The sequence below is a fragment of the Sturnus vulgaris genome, chromosome 1 (assembly GCF_052056855.1).
Source record: "Sturnus vulgaris isolate bStuVul1 chromosome 1, bStuVul1.hap1, whole genome shotgun sequence".
Classification (NCBI taxonomy): Eukaryota; Metazoa; Chordata; class Aves; order Passeriformes; family Sturnidae; genus Sturnus; species Sturnus vulgaris.
This window is the reverse complement of record NC_142243.1, coordinates 24,661,322-24,683,744: the sequence shown is the minus strand read 5'-3', so window position 1 is coordinate 24,683,744 and position 22,423 is coordinate 24,661,322. Positions and strand designations below refer to the sequence as shown.

The 22,423-nt window shown below is 40.0% G+C and overlaps 1 protein-coding gene across 7 annotated transcripts in view; it reads right to left on the bottom strand.

Annotated features, from left to right (window-relative positions):
- Nucleotides 1–22,423, bottom strand: part of DYNC1I1 (dynein cytoplasmic 1 intermediate chain 1) — a 183,459-nt gene that overhangs the window by 52,979 nt on the left and 108,057 nt on the right. For all 7 annotated transcript variants that reach the window (XM_088161933.1, XM_088161939.1, XM_014878487.2 and 4 more), the window contains exons 8-10: nucleotides 20,460–20,622; nucleotides 19,227–19,326; nucleotides 14,313–14,438 (exon numbers count right to left, since the gene is read on the bottom strand). In XM_088161933.1, the coding sequence (XP_088018059.1) occupies nucleotides 14,313–14,438; nucleotides 19,227–19,326; nucleotides 20,460–20,622 (389 nt within the window). The remainder of the gene's footprint in view (nucleotides 1–14,312; nucleotides 14,439–19,226; nucleotides 19,327–20,459; nucleotides 20,623–22,423) is intronic.

Below are 22,423 nucleotides of genomic sequence, written 5' to 3'. Positions count from 1 at the left end.
CACCCCAAAAGGTGTGAGATATCTTGAAAGAGGCAAGTTTAGGGTGACTTTGCTCTGGCTATTGAGCAAAGTACACTGAAATAAAGCCTGTGTTCCTTCCAAGAGTCCTGTTCATTTTTAGTACCTGCTATTGTAAATTTGGATATTTTCTGTGTTTCATATAACTGTCTCAGTATAATTAGTAGTAATAAGAAAACAGCAGAGAGAATAGCGACAGAATTAGAGCTGGTTTTGAAATTACATTTGAAAAGGAAGTTAAAACATGATTTATGTGCACAAAAACCTTAACCAAAGAGGTAACCTCTTAATTCTAAAAGCTTCAAATTCCAAGACTTCTGTACTGCTCCCTTCCAATTGTCTTCCTATTAAACTATGAAATAACTTCTGAAAGATTTTGTGCTAGAGATTATTTGTGGTACCATACAAAATTTGTCTCTACTAAAAATAAAATAAAAGCAGTTGACATCCTTCATATATTAAAAAAATAAATAAAACCAAACAAACACTTCTTCAAACCAAATGTCAGAACTCTGTTTAATTAAAAAAAGGAAGTTTATACTTGGTTATGGTGTGTGTCGACATCTACCCCTTTGATTTACAAGTGTATGGAAGGGAAAGAACAGATTGCTTTATTCAAGAGAAAGAAAGGAGGGAGGGGGCCCAGTGTGACAGGAAAGAGTGTAGGCTGTATTAACTTCAGTGCTTGTTAAAACATGAAGGATTAATGGTAGAAAGGGAGGGAAGAATTGTGAATGTCTCCAGTTTAGGATCTTCAAAAATGTTTGGGGATTCTAAGAATGTCTCACCAGACCACATGAAAGCTGCACAGAGAGACTCAGCCACACGACTGCTCTAAATCCAAAGCTGGTATTGCTCCACTTATACCATCAAACCAATGGAGCTGAAATGTAGCCACAAATTAAATTTATTTTTATTGAAAAAGTACTAAGTCCTTAAAAAGAAGGAAAAGAGTATGTCAGGAAATGCAGCCTTTCTTAGCAGAGTTTACAGGGTAGGTAGCTGACATCTAGCCTCAGTGCTGACATCTGTGTATTGCAATAGAATCAGAGCACTCTGTCTGCAGAAAGGCAATATCCAGCCTTATGACTTCATTTTAAATAAAGCAGAAAGCTGAAGCTTTCTGCTTTCATCTCTGTAACTGCAGGTTCAGCCCATGTAACTACAAGGGAAAAATAATCAGGAAAAAAGTCCACAAACTGCCTTTGCAAAAGGGAATCTGCACTTCAGCCCTTCTGCAAAGTGCATTTGCTGTTCTTATTAATTCAGCAGTGCCATGGTGACTCGAAAAAGCAGCAAAATTGCTTGCTGTATTGCAAATGCAGATAATCCTGATATTTCACAAATTGTATACAGAGAGATCCTACATGCCTTTATCCATGACTGCAACAAGCAGTTGATTCAGTAACCCTGAATTACTGCATGCACATGCAAGCCTGAAAATACAGTCTTTGCTGAGCATCATACTGTCTTTGTTAGACCGACAATGAGTGGGTTAAAGCCTGAAGAAATAAGGAGTAATTTCATAACAACAGCACATCAAAATGAAGTTTTCTTTCCACCCAACTACTTAGATGCTAAGTTCCCAAATATGTTTGTTTTCTCGGAATAGGACCTGGCTGGTTATCAGAGCTCAGGGTCAAACAATTAATGTCCATGTGCCTGTATGCTGGAGAAGCAAGATCTTCCATGGTTTGTCTATTTTATTTAGGTCATGATACTCTACAGTTATTCATGAGCACCCTTAATTGTTTTGATTAAATTATTGACAAGCTTGAAGTGATGGGTCTGCACCACCCTTTTAGACCTGGAGCCTGAGGGCATGTGTCTGTGGGTGGAGTGCAGAGAACGTCTGCCGTTCCTGCTCATTCCAGAGGCTGGCCACAATTTGGAGCAGATGGTAAGTGTCAGCTTGAGCATGGCAGTCTGGCATGCAGCTTGCATTCAGCAGAGCTCACTGGATTCAGCTTAGCATTAGCCAAAGGCTTCTGGACCAGAGCTTCTATACATGTAGGGTCATCGTGTCACTGCCTGCCACCACTGCTAACTATAGCTGCAAGTTTTGTGGCACAGAGACTACTTTATTATGATGGGTTTGTAACAAAATCCCTACTAAAGCATCTCAGTCTGATGAAGGCCTCCAGAACTGGGCAAATAATAGCATTACCTGAAAAATTTACTTGGTGCAATGGTTAGAAATGCCAGATAAGCATCTTATTTTAAGCACTGCAGATGAAATCAGATCTAGAGAGGCACATACTCAAAACATCATGCAAACCAAAGCCTTCTTTAAGTGTTGCAGTTAGCCAACTCCTAAAGCATCTCTGAAGGTGAAGCCACTTCCATCTAGCAATTACCTGGGGATCCTGGCTGTGAGAGACAAATCCAGGAATTTTGGTCACTCTTCCTGAATTACTTCTGCCTATTATCTCTCTGATATTATCTAATATAGAACACAGGTGTAATCTTGGCAGTCAGCCCCATGCTCATGAAGTGTCCCAACCATTTGTCTCAAGACTTAAGCTCCTTAATGCTGCACGCTTGTCCAGGAAGAATTTCCTTCCTGCTGGAACCAGGACCAGGCCTTAGGAGGGAGGCTTAAGAGTCCCTGTCCAGAGGGGTTCCCATCTAACACTATGCTGAAGTAGAAGAGACTGAGTTTAGGCTGGGATTTTGGTGTCCTGGACTATTCTCCTCACAGTGAAAGCACAACAGATAATCACTTGATGGCAAGTTCTGGAAATACCAGAGTCAGACTTTAGAGAGCCCACAGAGATAGCAAATTCCAGATCTGGAAAACAGGAATAGAAACACAAGCTATTTTCAAGCTGTGGTGATGGTTTTGTGGTTTCTATGGCCGCAGTTCCTCAAACCAATGCATTTGATCAACCAAACTATGTGAAGCCACAGATGAATTAGAAACCAGTACAGATGCTGCAAGAACAATTATCTACAACTCAGCCTGTGAAGTTGGGTGTAATAGTCACAGCTGCTTGCAAGAGAGTCACAGATAAATCTCAAGTGTAGCTTTGAGTCCAACTCTCCACAAGAAATGTAAAGGCCATGAGAACTGAGGCACAGTCAGAAGGTTGAATATATTTCAATATACAGAACAAGAACAAGAACACTTTAAAGCCCCAGATGAGGAAAGAACTTAAGTAAGTCCATCTTTTCTCAGAAGTCCATGAACTTAATTGTAATTAATTCTTCTAAGTTCGTCATTATTTTAATGACTCAGAAGCCTGTTCACAGCCAAGCAAATTGGTAAGTGCTTTTCTAAACAAGCAATTTTTAAATTCAGGCCTTTTGAGAGCAAATGACCTCCATTCTGTGAGGAAAGAAGGAGCCTGATGTTCAGGTGGTCCTGGGAAGTCTCTGTGGACTTAAAGACAGCCTCAACCCGGCAGACTTTCACATCAATATCAGAGACAGGGAAGGGAAAATGAGTATGAAGTGTCAGACTCACTGAAATGCCACTGTTGGGAGGCACATCTAGAGATTGTCCAGTTCGATCCCTTGGTCAGAGCAGGATCAGCTGGAGCAGGTTGTTGATGACTGTGTGTAGCTGGGTTTTCACTGTCTCCATGGATGGAGAACCCACTGCCAACTCGTGTTGAGTTTCTCATCCACCAACACCCCCAATTCCTTCCCCCGAGGGCTGCTCTCAATCCCTTCTCAGTCCAGCCTGTGTTTTGTTTGGCATTGCCTCTTCCCAGGTACAGGACCTTGCACTTGGTTGTGTTGAACTTCATGAGACTTGCAAAGGCCCACCTCTGGAGCCCATGGAAGTCCTCTGGATGGCATTCCTTCCCTGCAGGGTGTCAGCCAAACCCCACAGCTGGGTGTGGTCAGTGAACACACTGAGGGTGCTCTCAATCCCACTGTCCACACTGCTGACAAAAATGTTACACAGAGCTGGTCCCAACCCTGACACCTGGGGACACCATTTGTCACTGGCCACCCCTTGGACACTGAGCCATTGACCACAACTGTTTGAGTGCAGCCATTCAGCCAATTCCTTATCCACTGAGTGCTCCATCCATCAAACCCATGTCTCTTCAGCTGAGATGCGGATGTTGCACAGGACAATGCCAGTCCAGGTAGATATGTCAGTCATATGAAGACTAACAGGCTTTTATATTTGCCCAAATCCATCACTTCCACTGATGTACCTTTTATAAGCAGTGTCACTATGTAATTAGAAATAATTGGAAATTATTGGAAATTAATTTAGCATTTCACATAGATGTGGAGATTGAGAGACTGAGAGGCACAATAAACAGCTACCTAGTGGAAACACAGAAGATACCACAGGCAAGTCTGTATTTAAGAATGAGGGTGGAAAGATGAGTTGTTTTCACACTGTTCATGTCTCCTACAGTAAATAAGTGTAGAGATTCTAGTATCAGTAGCCTGACTCTGCACCCATAGAGCATTAGGAAGCGACTAAGATCACAGAGGAATAAATGAAACTCATTATGGACAATTTTTAATTCCCCTTTCTCCAAGCAAACCTTAGTTTTCTGAAAATTCATATCCTGCTTTCATCACCTGCAAGGCAATGCTGCTTGGTTTCTACAATTTTTTCCATAAGTAATCTTGTAGAGGAGAAAGGATTGAGATAAGTCTCAGGATGAAAGCCTTAGTAACACTAAATCAGCATAGTGATGCCATCTTACAGCTGCTGACTCCTGGAGTATCAGAGGACCACCTCTTGCTCAAAAACTAGCATCCCTGGGTCATTCACTCACACCAGTGATGGGATGTTTCATGATGCATCTTTATCCTGCCAGGAAGAATGGATTTATCCCAGAAAACTCACGTCAGTCATTCTGCACAACTCCAGTCAAAATTTGGCTTAGTCTATTTATTTACAGATGTAAACATGAGATAGCAAATGTTAAACATGTTTTTCTCTCCATAAAATGACTGGTGATTTAGCATATGTTCATGAGCAATATGGAACTGAAGTGGGATTGATATTTTTCTTAGCTACAAAAAACCTAAATGGTGTTATAAGAGCAATCAAATGAATTAATCACAGGTCCTAATGCACTCTGGCACATTTTGTTGTAGAGATAATGAAAACACTCTGATCTCTCCAATATGACAAATTGTTACAGGCATATTGCTTCTTGTATGTAGGACATTAGTTTGTCATTTTACGCTAAAATAAATGTACTTGAACTTTTCTTTCTCTTTGCCCCATGGGAAACATCTTCCAAGGATAATATCAGCATCTCAGCCACACGGCACGTGCTTCTGCTTTCCCTCTGTGGGAAGCCAGGAGTGTTAATCATCGTTAAATCAATGTTGTCCATATACAAAAGTTCATTTTAAGGAAGTACTTGTCAGTCATCCAGCCATGGGGGCAGAGGGCAGAAAACTGTTGATTTTAGACTTAAGGCAGTGGACAGTTGTATCCTGAGCTGTAATGATGGATTCCTTGGCTTCTGGGGCCTTTTACAGCAATTTAGAAGAGTAACTGTTTTATATTTTGTGCCAGGTAACACAAAAAAAGGCTTCACTCCTCGCATAGAGCTCCCACAGAGACAAATACCATGAGGTGAAATAATTTTCTTGAATTTGGACCAAATGTACTCTTCATTGCAAGTAGTTTGCAATGAGAACAGTTACATAACCCAAACAGAAAAGTCATGCCTATGGCTGTTTATCCATCATTTGCAGTGCAGCTAGGGAATTGCATGGTATTTTACATCCTTTATGGAAAAAAAATTGATGGAAGGATCTCAGTGACTTATTGATTTCACAACTGATCCTGCATTTCTTGTTCCCTTTTAGCACTGGGAGTTTCAAATATACAAAAAATATATAAAATGTAATGTTCATATCAACAAAGGAAAATTGGGTTCTTTCTTCCCTTCCTTCCTTCCTTTTTACACTAGGTTATGTTGAAATGTAACCAAATCAACAACTTCTAAACTATAAAACAACCCCAGGAACAATTGCAGGATTTGATTTTTTTTTTCTGCAATTTTGGGATAGTGTGACAAATCTGCATTTTTTTATCAATAGAGATTTTCAAAATTCTGAGTTGAATGAATAATGTCATGTGTTTGTAAGTATCAATAATTTAAGCCATCTGCAAAGGAGTGGTTTTGCAAAGGCATCTCTTTTGGGACACTGTGGATTTTGTCACTGCTTGAGGTTTTGGCAAACCATCAATATCACTATAATTTTCTCCTATGAAATATAGTTTTTGACTGAGATCTTTTTTTTTTTTTCCCTTAGCTAGCTAAAGTTTAAAAATATTGCATGTCTAACTCGGCAAATTCAAAAGTTAGGCTTTCTCTGAATTGCATATTAGATGCCAGTAATTCAGAAAGGTATAATGCAATAATTCAGAAAGTGAAATAAAGAAACTTAAAAAATAAAAAATTGAGTGTTCACTGTTTCAAGTAGCCAACATATTATTTATATTTGGTCTGAAAGGAAGACAACGTAACTTTAGGGAGAGAAATAGCATCTTTAAGTACAGGTTCATTACAAATCTCTATTTTCACACTTGCAAAAAGCACAATGATATTGCTAGTAGCGACAGTGTATAATTTAAGTGTATAACATCTACCTCCTTCAAAAAAGGCTTAGATGTGAGAACCACCTGAAATTTTCTATCCAAGACAAGCAACTTCCTAATTATTTGATTCATAATTGAAATATCAGTTTCAAATGAGGATGATGATCTGTGTTAAGCCTTGCTCTAAGCAAAGGAGCATTCTGTTGCTAGAAGACTCTGTATGGATAAACACAGTCCTCAAATAATTCAGAATGCTAATTACTTATAAGGGAACTACACCCACCTTTTGTATAAGAAGTCATTTCACAGACTGACGGTGTACAATTATTTTGTTATACAAATTGGCTTTGATGGGTGTGTTGCTCTTCAGGGTTCTGTACAAGACAGCAAGAGATCCAAGTCATCATGGAAAATCAGCTTTGCTAAGGGTTTGTAAAGACACAGTTAAAACACAAGGGAAGGTACACAACTTTGTGACATCCCTTTAGTCTAAATAATGGTGCTTATTTGCTCTCTGACCTTGCCTGGAAGAAGGTTTCCTTCTCCCACTCTTGTTATGAAAAATATAATGATTTGAGTTTTGTGGAGATAAATCAGCTTTAAGAGATTTTAGGACTGAATGGTGAAGGGCTATGTGGAAAACATGGCATACTTCATTTTGAACTGCAGATGTTAGTAGATTCCACCCTAACAACTGTGGCATTTCAACAGTAAAGCAAGACTGGTGATTTCAGGACTGGCTAAGACATTGTGGCACCTGAGCCAGAATATACATTTTCACATTTTCAGTATCATTTCTGTCCTCCCCCACTGATGTCTTTGACAGGAGACAGGAGACTCCATCCCTTGTCCATGTGGTCCTCTTTGTCCCACACTACAAATCAGCTGCATGCAGGTCTCTCTTCTCACCTAAGTCACTAAAAAACATTTTGCAAGTACTATCCTTAGCTTTCAGATGTGTGAGTGTAACTTCTACTGACTCACACACAATCTCTCCACAAGTATTGGGGCACTAATCTTAGGCCAAGTGATAGTTACTTTTAATCAACAAAAGCTAGAAGTGATATAGCCTCCAATGGGAGGACCAGAAAACCACAACTGGTATCAGCTGAGAACAGAAGGAAGAATCTAAAACAAAAGCCTAAGAGCCAAGACATGGGCTCTTGCTTACTGACATGGTACAAACTGTGCTCTCTGTTTCCACATTCCAAACAGAAACATGGCAGAGGACAAAAGTTTTTAAATAGGAATAGAATAAGTATGTATTTGAATTATGTCTTTCTATCACAAGCTGTAGCTGAAACTCTTCTTCTTCCCCAATCACATATTTAGAATTAGAACTTCCCCCAAACTGTAATTCAAAATGGCACAACTATGCATCTGCAATAATTATTACAATGTGCAGATAACCATGTAGGCACAAATGTAAGAGCAACAGAGTGTTCCAGAGAAAACAGCAGAGCTTTACACAGCTCCCCAAAGATCATCCTACCAATGATGAACAGCAGCAAACAAAACTGAAATGAAAAGAAAACAGCCCCTTTATCTCTGAAGAAGCCCCTCTTGGTATGATTGACAACATTTTGGTATGTGTTACAAAAGTCAGCAACAAATTTGGGACCCTGGGTGCTGAGGTGTTCCCACTACGACAGTTGTCTCAGCATCTTCACAGGCAGACATTCAGAGGCCCATTTACCAGTGAACTACTATGAAAAAAGGCAGATTCTAATTCATGTTTAGGATCATAGGGTCATGGGGAAACTCAGGTTGGAAAAAACTTTCTCTTCCAAAGAAGGGGTTTGTGGGTTTTTTGGGAAAATTTGCAGTCAGCTCAGAACCACGTCTTCTCTGACATTTACAGCCCTTCAAAGATTGCTCACAGGTACCCTCTCTCACTAGAAACGGAGGAATTAGATAAATCAGCTCTGAAACTAGACACGCTCGATTTTTGGATTGATTTTACTTAGAAAAGTTTGTGAGGCTTAGAGATAGTTCAGGGTCTTTCATTTCTTGTATGTCTCTGAAGAACTGCATCCTTGCTTGAAACTTGTGCTAACAACATGAGGAAGTTTTTGTGGAAAAGCACCATTATAACTACAAGAGAAATTTTTATTCATTTTTACAGTATTCCAACCCTACTTTCTGGACTTTCCTAAACTTCTTGTAGTATTTCTTTTCTTTAGAAGCTCTGGAGGGAATGAGCTATAGTCTGGCTTCCACAGAGAAGGAAACTCAAGGACAAGAGGAAAAGGAGGATATTAGTCATTCAGGCTTTTACCTCAGCCTGTTCCACACACAAGTCTTGTGGATTTGGGTGCTCTGCACCTTTAGAAGGCAGGCTGCTGGAGCAAAAGGCACATCTGAAGGAATGTATGTTGATTTTGAAAGAGCAGACAACAACAAAGGAACCAAATCAGGGAAAAAAAATAAGGCAACTCTGGCCAATATCTGCCACTAAATATAGCCTTTCCCTTACCTCAATGCATCTAATTCTTAGATATGCATTTATGACTCCATCCATTTAGTTGAAAGGGGAAAGACCACACCAGGATAAGCAATGAAGAGTGGTCAAACACATAACTTAATGGCAGTGTATGGAAGCCACTACAAAAAAGCTAGGGGAGAATGAAACATTTTGTGGTGCAGCTGAGTAGCTGATTTCTGTACCCAATCCACCAATATTTTCCAAGCATGGACAGCTTTTCTTGAAATTAAAATAGAAAACACAAATCCTCTTTCCCACAAAAAAAACCTGACAGTTTAGTAAAAAGATGGAACTAACCAAGTAAATCTGACTGCATAGCATTTTAGGAAAAGGACAGAAATAGCTGCAGCTACTGAAAGTGATATACTGCTGAAATACTTTTGTGATTATACTAAAAGTCAATCTGACTCCTTGAAAGAACTCCTAAATGGTTACTGCTTCCTCAAATAAAAGTTTCTTCGTATGTGCTCTTCTTCTTTAAAAATACACTGAATGTAGTTGCTTCTAAGTGTCAGATCAGGACTTCTCACAGCCTTTTTGAGACATTTGGAAAAGACATAGCTGACAAAGATCAGGAAATAATCCATAATAAATCAAAAGACAGTCAATGCAGTAATTTTTTGTTTCTGTTATCATTAAAATGGGTGTAGTAAAGCAGAATTCCTTACTTTCCAATAACAATGCAGAACCCTCCAGATCAGAAAGTAACATTCAATTTGGTTTATTTGCATGAAACTAATATATTTAGCTGTCTTCCTCCTCCACCCCTTCTCTCCTGAAATGATGGATGTTTGAGGCTAAGATCCAGATACCTCAACCAACTTTAATAACCCCTCTTCAGTTCCAGAAGAAAGGAAATTGTTTGTAATACCCTCAGTCCCTTGGATACACTGATTATTTCTTTTGCTTGTGACTTCTGTCTCTGCAGATCAGCTCTTACCCAAAAGATATGAGATCTGATAGAAGAGCAGTGCTGTACACATGCTAACAGGCCCTGCTGAAAGAAGGGGTATAAAGCTCAGACTATTATCTACTAGCCCATCTACTGCAAACTCTGAGTTCCCATTTGCCTCACTTGACCAGATATGTTGCTGCAAAGTTTCAGATACTTCTTTAGGTCACTCTGGTTTAGAAAGCTTAGATCAGACCACCATGAAACAGAAACAACATCAGGGGTAAAGATAATGAGTAGTACAAATAATCCTCATAATGAATGGGTAATGTAGATTTTTATTTGTATGTTCAGGGGAAAAACACATTAAGAACATAAAAGCACTTTCTGATAAAGACAGAAATATTGAGAAATATGGTTGGTGCTACTCTATCAATCAATGGTACAGGAATGTTCACATACATTGCAGAAATCAATATAGGGTTGAGCTCATGCTGAGTCAGATCATCAATAAATGTGAGATACTATTTTTGTTTTTGTCACCCCCACCTAAACAGAAATCAGCAGTAGCTGAGAGATGCAGTGTGAACCACTGCTTAAAATTCTCCCAACTAAACCAAGGGAGAGTCAATGTGATTTCCATGTTGTTGCCAGAATTCATTCCATCTCTGGATACTGCCAAACCAACCCAACTAGGGATGACTCATCTGCATGGTTTCATAAAGTACTTCTGAAAGGCATGTGTCTTGTCTTTGGAATGCTCTGGATTATACCAAGAGTATGTGATGCTCCAGCATGGGGGAAGAGGACATCCCTGACTCTTCCCTACAGAGATATTCCCAGTCTGCACTCTGCAGCATTAGTTGCATGCCCAATTTATTTCTCACTACCTAAGGAAAACATTGAGCATTCATTCCTTTGGAAAATGATATCACCCTCCCATTCCAGTTTTGCTTCTGAGACAAGAGTTTTTGCTTGCATAGGAAAACAAATGAACAAATTACCCAATCCCTCATTCTTCCCTGTTTTCCTATTTCTAACCTTGTGGTAAAGAAATGTATGATGAGGTACAGAGGAAAAAATTTGAGAGTCACAGCTAAAATACTGTCAGCACATAAAGCAGAAATATAATAACCCAAAGAAGGGCAAAAATAAAACATACAGAAGAAAAAAATATTCCATAGGAGGTGAGAGTAGCAGCCATCAGGACTATTTTAGAAAGCATCTGATAGAACACATGGCAGCACACACAAATTAATGAGTAAGCATGTCCACTTGACCAATTGGGATTTTTCCTTTAATGAATATTAACTAAAATTGAATCCAGTATTTGTAGCACAACACATCATAGAGCTATGAAATTTACTAATTTACTACTACTTATATTGTATTAATGAGACAACAATTTACTATGACTTTAAATTGGGTAAGAATTTCATATTTACAGAATACACCACCCCTCACATTTGAAGGCCAAAATCAAATGTTTTGCTGACTGGAGTTAGGCAAAAACATCCTTCCAGTAGATTTTTACATCATTGTCTGTCATGGCTGATAGACAACTTTAGTTGAAGCCCCTTGGTTCTGGCAACTTTCAACATTTCACATTCCCCCATGTAAGATTAAAAACAGCCTCAGAAGGAGATAGAGCAAATGAAGAAATTCCATGGTATGCATCTGGATAATATAAGAGGAGAGACAGGAAAACATTAAGGGTTCTAGCTTCAAGAATTTACCAAATGTGCACAATTGGTATCTGAAGTTCTCCCTGCTGCACTCCAGACAGCTCTTTAGCCATCCAGAGATGCTTCACAGATCTACCTCCATTGATGTGAGCAGAACGCCTGAGGTGAAATTTCTTAGAAGTTTCTCAGAAATGCCTTCATAAACCTATTTATTGATTTGGCTTCTCAGAAGTGGCTTGCAAAAGCTCATTGACAGCCACACCTGAAATGAATTTCTACTTCCTTGTGTCTTGCTCTCTGAGCCCTAAAAATTGAAAGGCAAAAGATGTATTAGTCAGCATCTTGTAGGATTTATTGAGCCAACTTCTTATAGAAAGTCTTTGGGAAGGAAACCAGAGGCCTATTGGGGAAATACACTCAAAGTACTGTGTTTGTCATATCTGGGCAACCCAGCTATAACAGTAAGGTGTGTGTTTGTCTATAGCTGTTGGGCCAGACTGTTGTAAGGTTTGGTGAAACAAAATTGGGCCTCTCTCTCAGAGGCCTAGAGAAATAACTGAATCAGGACTGAACAAGGGAATGTTTCTCTAGAAAAATGATAATACAAATGATATGGGGCTGACTAATTATACAGTTAGTTTCCACTAACAGAATAACACAATGATCTATAGAACTGAAATCCAGACTATGAGCTAAGATACTACTCTTTTCTTATTTTCCATTTGAGTCAGTTACAACAAAACCTGTGGTCAAGAGACCAAGTTGCATACTTTCTGCTTCCCCATTTAACCACATGTGGGTATCCCCATCTGATCTGAAGATATGCAGAAGATACTCCACATCAAAAGCCCTATAATGGTGGTTCAAAGACAGATCCAACTCATAATGGACTTATAATGCAAACTATCTATGGTCAGTTTGAAAAGAAAATAAATATTTCCCATGGGCAGAACTGATGTTTTTGGCTGAAAGAGAGTGAATCCAGGATACATGTGCAAGCACAGTGTCATGTATGTCTCTCGATTTACCGATTTTAAGGTTCCAGTTCTAAATGGGAGCACATCCAACCATATGGGGATTAGACAGAAGCTCAGCCATGCCAAATCCCTGGCCACCACTTTGTCCTGTGTGTATTTTTCTAATGGACAGTGTAGTCTGTCTCATTGTTTTCAATGCAGTAAGTCATACCTCTCCTGTTTAAGTGTATCTAGATAGAACTTTAATGGAACAAATTGTTATGGCTTTTGTCAATCTTCCTCTGTGTACACAGGAGGGCTCCCCTGAAACTGGTCATTATCTTGCAAAATCAACCTAGTTTAAGGATTATCCTTCCTAGAAATGCCATCTCTTCTCTTGGAAGTTTTATTCAAAACTTTAAGCTGCATTTACATCATAGAAGAATTTGAACATGGGATCTGAGCTAAGACCTTAAGCAGTCTGAAAGAACACATTGGCTGATGAATATGATCTCCAGGAAAATACAAACCCTCTTTCAAAGGTAACACACACACACACACACACACACACACACATTTATGTATATAAATCTGTATGGCATATTTGCAGGCTCAAACTTCTTGTGAAGTTGCTTTTCAGTACAGCAAATTAGAAAAATATGCCCAGAATTAAAGGTTACTTAATCGGGTTGAAGCAGCAACTTCAATTCCAGCAACTCCCTCCCACTATGTTACATCTGATAATGTACCCAAGTCCAAACATAAACTTAGTTCAAAAAGATGTTTGGTCCTCAAATGTAAAATGACACTTAGCTTACACAATTAGCCAGGTAATACATATCCTTCCATGAGAAGCAATTTTTACCACAGAATTATCTGCATTTTACTAATCTCTGATTGTTAAGTTTTACTTGCTGAAACTTTTCCATATGGCTTTTTGAATACCACTGTCCTGTATTTAATTACCACAGAGGGATATTAATGAAGAGGTTTGAAATTTGGCCCAAGCCCCATTCCACAGTTTGGACAGTTTGATGGAGATAGAGCCAGTGAGATGAACACTTCTGTCAATATGAGGCTGTGCCATTTCACACACAAAAGCAGTGGCAAAAGAGGAGTAAACAGACATGCAGAAATAAAACACTCAACTATTTTTGAATTGTCCATAAACTTCTAAGCCAGCATAATTGTAAAGTAGCACCGAGTGAAGTGAAGCACTATTTTGCTGACTTAAAGGACAGTTAAACTGACTGACCTAAAGGAATTGGTGGAGTAGTTCTTGAAATCGAGACCATTTTCATCAAGCTGGAAGTCAGACACATGTCCAAAAATGCAAAGTTTACTACCCAATTTTAAAGGCAAAACATGATATTGAGCAGAACCAAGGCAGGGGTAGGCAGCTTGAATGCAGAGGATGCGAGGAAGTGAACGTGGGTGGGAAGGCATGTGTTACTGCCTGGATGAGGAAGTGGTACACCACAGTAACTTCACAAGTGCGAGGGATTTATGAACTAAATCTCCTAGGGACTGTTTTAAATAGACAAAGAATGACATGCAGCCCTGACAGGCTTTTGTTTGAGAAGGCTGGTTGCCTTCTAAAAACATTGGACTGTCACTTGTACTTTTACTAAAAATGCCCATTTTTAACCTTAACCTTTTCATGTAGACACTGGAGAGATGCACCATGTAGTAAATTGTTTTATCTAAAGCATAAAACCAATGGCTTCCTCAGCCTTACCTGGCAATGGAACACATATTCTGGTGTGGTTTTCTTGAACTTCATGTTCCACACCAAGGCTACCCCATCAGGCTCATGTGGAGCATCTTCATTATTGTTATAAGATGCAACCATCAGTTCAGGGTACTAGAAAGAAAAAGAAAATGCAAATGAAATAACATGGATGATGAAAATTATATTAGACAGAAATAATCTACACTAAATATGCAATATCTGGTTTTAATTAAAATACATGCTAGTTCAATCATATTATTCTGCTTCATCTCGGTTTTATATTTTACTCATCCCTAACAACCTTAAAGCCCCTGATACTTGCTCTCTATCACTTATCTCAAATATCACAAAGGCAATGTTATTTTCTACAGGTAATTCTTAAGAAAAGACAACCAGAAAAATATTTATAAACGGAATAAAAAGGAAGGAAGAGGAAAAGTTCAAAAGCTTGAATATTTTTAATGTATTTGCTTAAACATCTCTTCAGGGTCAAACTGCTCTCTTAATTAATTTTGATAAAAAAACACTATGACCATAGGGTTGGCTTGCTTTTATTCTGAAATTCACTTTTTTTTCAGCATTCCTGAAAACTATTCTTTCTTATTTCATTATGCACTCTTATTCACTTATGCACAAAATCAACTTGAAAGCTCTTCTTGATGATTCAAATGGCAAGTAAAACATTTTCTTCACAGAAGCTCAATTTTGCAAGATGCTGAGGTCATCTTGTAAAGCACAGGGTGACCTTGAATTCCACTGACTCAGTAAGATTGATGCAATGAGCATTCTAAAATCAGAGCCACACTTTTTTGTATTCCCATTATCCACTGTTGTATAGTAGATATGCAACATAATATCATATATGAAAAATCATAATTTCACTCTCTTGATGACCTTGCATCATTTTAAAACACCATAAGAAGCAACGATTTATCCACAAAGCATCAATTACTTTCTGTCTACATAGTAACTCCCAGTTGTCCACTCTCACATGTTTGACACTAGGAACCTCTGGTAATCTCTGTCCTTCCCTCTAAATGTTTGCCTATTTCGAGGGATAAGGCAGTGGAGATTATGGCATGTCCACAGAAAAGCATGTGGCTTCTGCAGACAGAGTCAGTAGCTTGAGTTCTGCAGGACCCACACTCTCCTCTTGTAAATTAGAAATGCTTTCCCTCAAAATTTCTCAGTATCTGTAAATTATTGTCACTTTTTGTCTTTCCCAGGTAACTTCCTGCCAAACCATCCACCACTGTACAAGAGAACAGTGCATCTGGTAGATTCAAGGGAAACAGGACAAAGGAACTCTCATTTGGGAGCTGTGAATTTGGTCCAAAGGCACTTTAACAATAAAAAAACCTCAAACCATCACCCTTTCTATCATTATTATTGGGGTCGGAACCTCTGTGCTCTCAAAATCCATTTGGAAGAAATAATGCACACAGCTGTAACTTCTGCAACCAGCAGCTGCTGCTTCCCACATTCTGTACACTTCCATGGATAATGTATCACAGAGTTGATGATTTTTCTATTCAAGCTCATCACTCCAAACGAGCCTGGACCCATGTGTGGAAGAATCAGCAATGACACATGGACACCATAGCCTGCCCCTTTCTCATTTTAAGGAAATTCTGACTAGATTGTACCTACATCTCTCCAGACCCTGTTTGCTGGCACAGCTTGTAAGAATGATTTAGCACCCCATTCACTTGCATGGATTTAGACCAACCATGTCTTCTCCCTCATCAAGACCTGAGGGACACCTGAGGGTGGATTAATCCCACACCTGAGACACCACCTCTCTGGACACAGCTGTGCTAGCCCTGCCCTCAACTGCCCTCATCCATCTCACCCCTCTCTCACTACTGCAGCAGAGCTTACAGCCACCTCTGAACAGCCAGCTCAGCTTCTCCTTTGAACCTTTTCATCCCACACTGGCCCTTGTCCAAGTAAACAGAGTGTGCTCTGACAGGGCATCACGTTTTGGCTGAGCAGGTTGGGGACCATTCACACGAGTGGCTGAGCCTGCAGTCATGAAGGGGCAGATACGTGGGCAGGCAGTAGCCATGAGCTCTCCTGCCAGCATGACTACAACCAGCTAAGGTGTGGGACCAAGTCCAAAGCACCAATTCTGGAGCACTTTGAGGATCATTCATGCTCCTGGGAAGTCTAGTGAGCATGGTTTGCTGAACGTCTGGCCATAAACAAACACTGACTCATATCTTGCTGGTCTATTGGTAGGTTTTGCAATCAGTTTATGTATTTGACTGGAAACACAGTTTAAAGTTTACACCTAGCTGGGTAACACCATTATGAGGCTTTTTGACTCTCAAAAAAACAGAGCTAAGTGCAGTACCCTAAATTCTCTCTGGCACTGCACACTCAATCCACACAGTTTCAGTCCTCACCAGGTGCCCAAATGTCCTGCAACAGAAAGCAACATAGAAATGGTGCTGTGCATAATCTCATTCAGGGCTGTGGCCTGAGGGTCAAGAAAAGACACATCACTATCCCTGAGACCATGATTTTCTTGGCTTTAGGTGATCTAAGCTGGGTCTCATGGACAGAGTAAGGTGTTATCATTCTTTCTGTTTACTATCTGTCTGTTGAGCCTTTCCCTAAGATCCTTAAGCACCTTAGCCATTTTCCTGTTGCTCTGTGAAAGAATCAAGGGGCTAGAGGGTTAACTTGAATGGTATGAATGATCCCACATGTTTGAGACTGTATTCTACATGTAACTGGGAACAGAGTAACTTGTTTAATCAATGCATCAATGTCCTTTGTTTGATTAAGCTTCTATTTGCCTCCAGGCTGTTTCGCAGCAGCAGTTTTATCGCAGAAAATTGAGCAATGTGTTCTGCAGTTCCCATGATTATTCAAGTTATTCTTTGGCACAGTGGACACTGTCATGTCCTGGAGCATGTGTGAGCAGCAGAGCTAGTGGTTAGGTGAAATACCTCTGTCTGGCTCCGGCTCTTGTCTCATGGATACAACTCAAAGCAGGAAAGACAGCAGGCAACACCATACTCCCAAGCTACTGTAGGGCAGCGTGCAGAAGCCCCCCACACGGAGGAGCACCCTGCTGGGGTGCCAGGGAGCTGAGCATGAGGAGTTAACAAAGAGCAAGGCAGGAGGGGCCACCCTGGAACAAAGAGGTGGGAAGCAGAACATGCCTTCAAGCCCCAGGGGCTGAACAATTACATTTGGCAGTGTTCTTCTGAGGCGGCTTTTTTTCTTGCTGCCCTGGGAATACAGTAAGAGCTGCCTGTTAGGAAAATATCAGATAAGAATTCCATGTAATTTCCAGCCCCTGAACAAGTGAACAACCTAAGATAAGTGTTTCCTCGGGCTTATATTTGATTTCTGTGGAAATCCATATGTGCTTAAAGGCCACCCACATCACAATAGTGCATACCTGTTGCTAGGCTGATATTTTGTATGAAAGCAAAGGTATAAATCCTTCATTTCACACATGGGGTGCAGGCTGGCTATTACAAGAAGCCTCTCTGCAGCTGGCTGTTGTGCACCACCCAGATCTCAGCCTAGCAGCCATGCTCCCTGGGAGCCCCCGACTCTTCTCCTCTTTGCTCCTCCACATCCTCTGTGCAGGCAGCTGCCACCTTGCCTGGGAAGCACCCAGAGGGATGGAAGCAGCTCTGCTGCCATTTCTAGGGGAAAGAGAGCAACATGGATTGAAAGTCCCCATGCTCCTCATCCACTGCCTCTCTCGAGCCTGCACACCCCATTTTTGTGCTTGACCTTGAGCACTTGCTCTGTTAATGTGCATATCTAACGTGGTGCAGAAAGAGCTGCTCCTTCTAAGATTAGGCAAAGCTTGTTCTAAAACACTGGGCTGAGCTACATCTGTAGCACCTTTACTACCCACACCAGGCTGCACCAGGTCTCTGGAGACCCATGGCATGTCTGAGGCTGGGCTAGAGGCCAAGAAGGCAGACTGGCTTGTGCTCGCATTTTTGAACTCAATGTCCTCTTGCAGCAGTTTTGTTATATCTGTATGGTGGATTTAGGAGCAGAGTCTCCTTGGTTCTCTCCCCAAGGAAATCAGATGCTTTGTTCCAGGCCAGAACCTAGGAACAGGCTAACAACGATGAAACAAGACAAGGGGGGCTGGAGTAAATCCAGAACCAAATTCATTTAACAGGACCTGTGATGATGTCTGCTAATCCCAGCTCCCCAACAGAGTAACTAATTAAACTGGTTTCTGTACTTTGATGATGTGATTGCATTGGTTTTGGAGAGCTTAAGTAGGTCTATCATCAGTTTTATTTTCCAATGGCAATGCTTTGCAGTGCAGAGAAACATGCCAGGCATGCTGCTTTAGCATGACCCAGAGCAGTTGCAGCCTCTTCTTCTATCACTTGAAAAAAGGGCCCAGCAGTTTTTGAAAGACTTCTTTTCAATCTTTCCAAATTGTTTAGATACTTTCACATTTTTAGTTTTAGTATATGAGAAAAGTTTATTTTATTTCTCACCATTATTTTTTTAGTTTTATATACTACTATGTATATTTAGTACATTAATTTAGTTATGCATATTTAGTAAATTAATTTTTGTTAGTTTAATTTTAAACTTTTTGTCCTAAAAAATTTCCATTTTTGGCTGAAGTAGTGAAAGGCGGAGGAAAAGTAAAGACTTCATCTCGGTAGGTTTGTTAACCTAGGGTTTTAACACAACGTCCTGATTTTGAAGACCAAGTAACATATACAAAAAAAAGACAGCTTCATTATTGCCCCCTACTCTTCTTTATACAGAAACGTGCTTCCACTCATGCAGGGCCCTGCTGTTATCTCAAAAATAACATCCTGCTTTGCATAAAGAAGACCAGACAGAGGCTGTCTGTAAGTTTTATAGGGAGAATGGAAGTGATATGGAAATGTGTCTCCCAACTTCACACCTTACCTGAAGAGACCAATCCATGCAGGTGACCACACGATGCTTTGACCAGTGCTCATCATAAAACTGCCGGTTAAAGGAAAGGTTGGCTCCCGCCTGAACATCTCTGTGTGAATTTAAATAAAGTGACAAACTTTCAAGTATCACGGTTCAAATGCTGAGAAAAGCAGCACAAAAGTTTTTGACTAGTTTTCATATGTCTGCTCAGCCTGGGGAAGTCTGCCACCTTGATTTAATTGCTCTCACTGACTGGCTGAAAATGATGCAACAAGAAACAAATTTTAGATCCGTTTCACAAAACCACATTTTAAAATTTCTCACTGCCTGCCTGACTCTTCTGGGTCACCCTGGGCCATCTCTGCCCTCTTTGTCTCTCAGGATGAACCTGGCCCTGGCATTCAGCTCTCTCTTTTCTGAACCTTCACCTCCAAGCTATAACCAAATCCCTCTTACTTATGACTCCTGAAATCTTAAAGGTACAGCACCTCCTCCCAGAGATGGAGACAGCAGATGCTGTGTGACACCATCAGGACAGGCTGAAGCTCAGTGCTGGTCCAACACTGCCACACTGATGCACTCAGCTGTTCTGGGTTAACCTCCAGTAAATTCCACACAATGCAGCTACTGATTTGCCATGAGGCTTCAACAGACACATAGCTGTTGCAACCTAAATATTTCCTCTCCAATTAACAAGTTTTACTGCTTTGCTCCTATATCAATTGCTGAAAACAAAACTTGTCACTTCTCGTCTTAGCTGTTTAGATTGCAAACGCTCTGGGAGATCATTTTCATCCCCACAATGCAGGGTATAGTGGGATCCATTACAGACCTGAGGCAGTAGTAGAATATAAACAACACCAGTTTGAATTTGTGAAAATATCAGAAGCATACACACGTACACCACTGGAATGTACACATTTACATGTACATGTGTATACACACATTTATCTCTTTCAGTTATTTTTCCAGAATTTTAAATTTCATCCCAAAAATGAAACAAAAAATTTAACCAGCTGAATAATACATCAAATTAAAAAACCTGCCCAAAACCCAGATCAGTAAAGCACAAAGGTATTTTACAATATCATTTCAGATGACAAAGTGACCCACGCCTTGAAGAGATTATGAGTTTTTCCTAACTATAAATATGTTAAATTTAGTTTAAAGTTAAGACTTCCTGTTATTGGAATTATCTTTATAGAACTTATTTTACAAAAGCAAAAAAATCTCCAAACTGACCCATCTTTCTCTTCTACATCTCTGCCACTATAGTCAAAGAAGATGTCAGAATCTTCAGCCAAAGCTCGCTCAATTACACGTATTGTGCGGTCAAAAAATATCAGGAATTCTTCTGAATGGAGAACTTGTTGCTTTTCTTCTTCTGTCAGTTCTCTAGGAGGAGCTTGGAAAATGAAAATATGTAGTTAGGAGTATGACATTTCACCCCTTTCCCATTGAATCAACATCTTCAGTGGGTTTCTTTTGACATGAAAGCTTGCTGTAGCCATGTCAGGAGAAAAATCAAAGCTTTACTCTTAAAATCATGACTAAGAAGTTTTTAATATGTCTAAACATACTCCTGTATATTACCAGAATGTAGCCTTTGCATAGAAGAGATCCTATATCTTATGTATTTATTATTCTGAAATGGAAAATACTTAAACCCCCCAAATTAAATAAACTCAGTGTTCCTATTTCAGGAAATGGCCGTGACTGACATTTAGGCAATACCTAACTGGAAAAAGCAGAACACTTATGTAACAGGGGACCTGTCAGAGGAGCTGAGGATAAAATAATCTTCTTAACTTATACTACAGTTCTTTATATTAAAAGGTCTCACATAATCTCTCCCTTCAGTTCTTCCAATTTATACGTGGTGTCACTGATAAATTCTGCCTTTGCTTCAGAGCTTTTGCAAAGTAATGAAGTGAGTAACCAAAGATATTCACTGAGGCAGCAAAATTGAAAGCAACCAGCCAAAGAGCAGTTTCTTTAAGGCAGTGTTATTCCTTGCAGAGGATCCTAAGACCCAGAGCTACAAACGTCACTGAGCCATGGGCAAAGCTGCTCTGGGAGGGGTAGGGGCTGTCTTGGGCAGCAGTAAAAATAGCATGTTCCCCACAAGATGAAGTTGCTTCTTTGCTTGTACACAGAGATGCTAAACCTTTTCTTCCAATATATCCAGTTTGGCCCTTCATTTCATTTGAAAAATACCATCTTTAAAGGATGCACCAATGCAACCTCTCCATCAGTTTAAAGACCTGTTGGTAAATTATAACTCAAATGTGAGGGCATGAAAGTAGGGATGCTGCTGTTACTACAGTACAAGATTCTGTTCTCAATTACACTATCATGGTCATATTGATATTGTGACAATATTGTATATTGGTTATGCATTTGCCCACATGTGCTTTTGAACGATCATTTTGGTTGTATTTCAGAATTACTTGTATTTCAAGAAATTACTTCAGTATCTTTACAGTTACCCCAAACCAACATTGCAACTAGCCTAAATTCCCAGTACAAAAAGCTCTGTTTGACAGAGAATTTTGTTCCAAATTTATAATTAGGAACACACATAATATATTATAAACAGATTTACTGCAAAACTACAAAGACTGCTACATAAGAGTTTAACAGGTGATCAAAGGTCTCCTGGGCCTGGCTTTACACTACAGATTTGAGGTGTTTACCTGTGAAAATGACCTTGCAGTCTCCATAGGCCATATTGGGTTAAAACACCAGCAGCCAAAAAAGAGAATTCAGCAGTTCAGAGAACACCCACCACACAGCAAAGTTTAACTCCCAGCCCTGTCATACATATCTCAATGTTTAATTAAACAATGAGTGACAGGGTTTCAAGCTACAGCTCGAAATGATTTTCTAGTTTCTGTGCCATGCCACACAGCTTCTTTCAGTGATCAGGCAGATGTGGTCCTTGCTCTCCATCTGATTTTCCTGTGTTTCACACTGGATTCATGCACTCCAATGGCCAACTGGTTGGGCACGATGCCTCCACCAGTCCCCGGGGCAGGAACAGATGGAAGGGCAGCAGCAGGCAGGAGTGACACGGTCACCACTCCTGCAGTACTCAGCTCCCCCTGTTTTCAGCACACCTGCTCTCACAGTTGCTGTGGTTGGGAGAGGCTGATACCACCATGCTTTGCCTCAAGTTTGCCTCAAAGCATTAGCTCTGAAAGAGA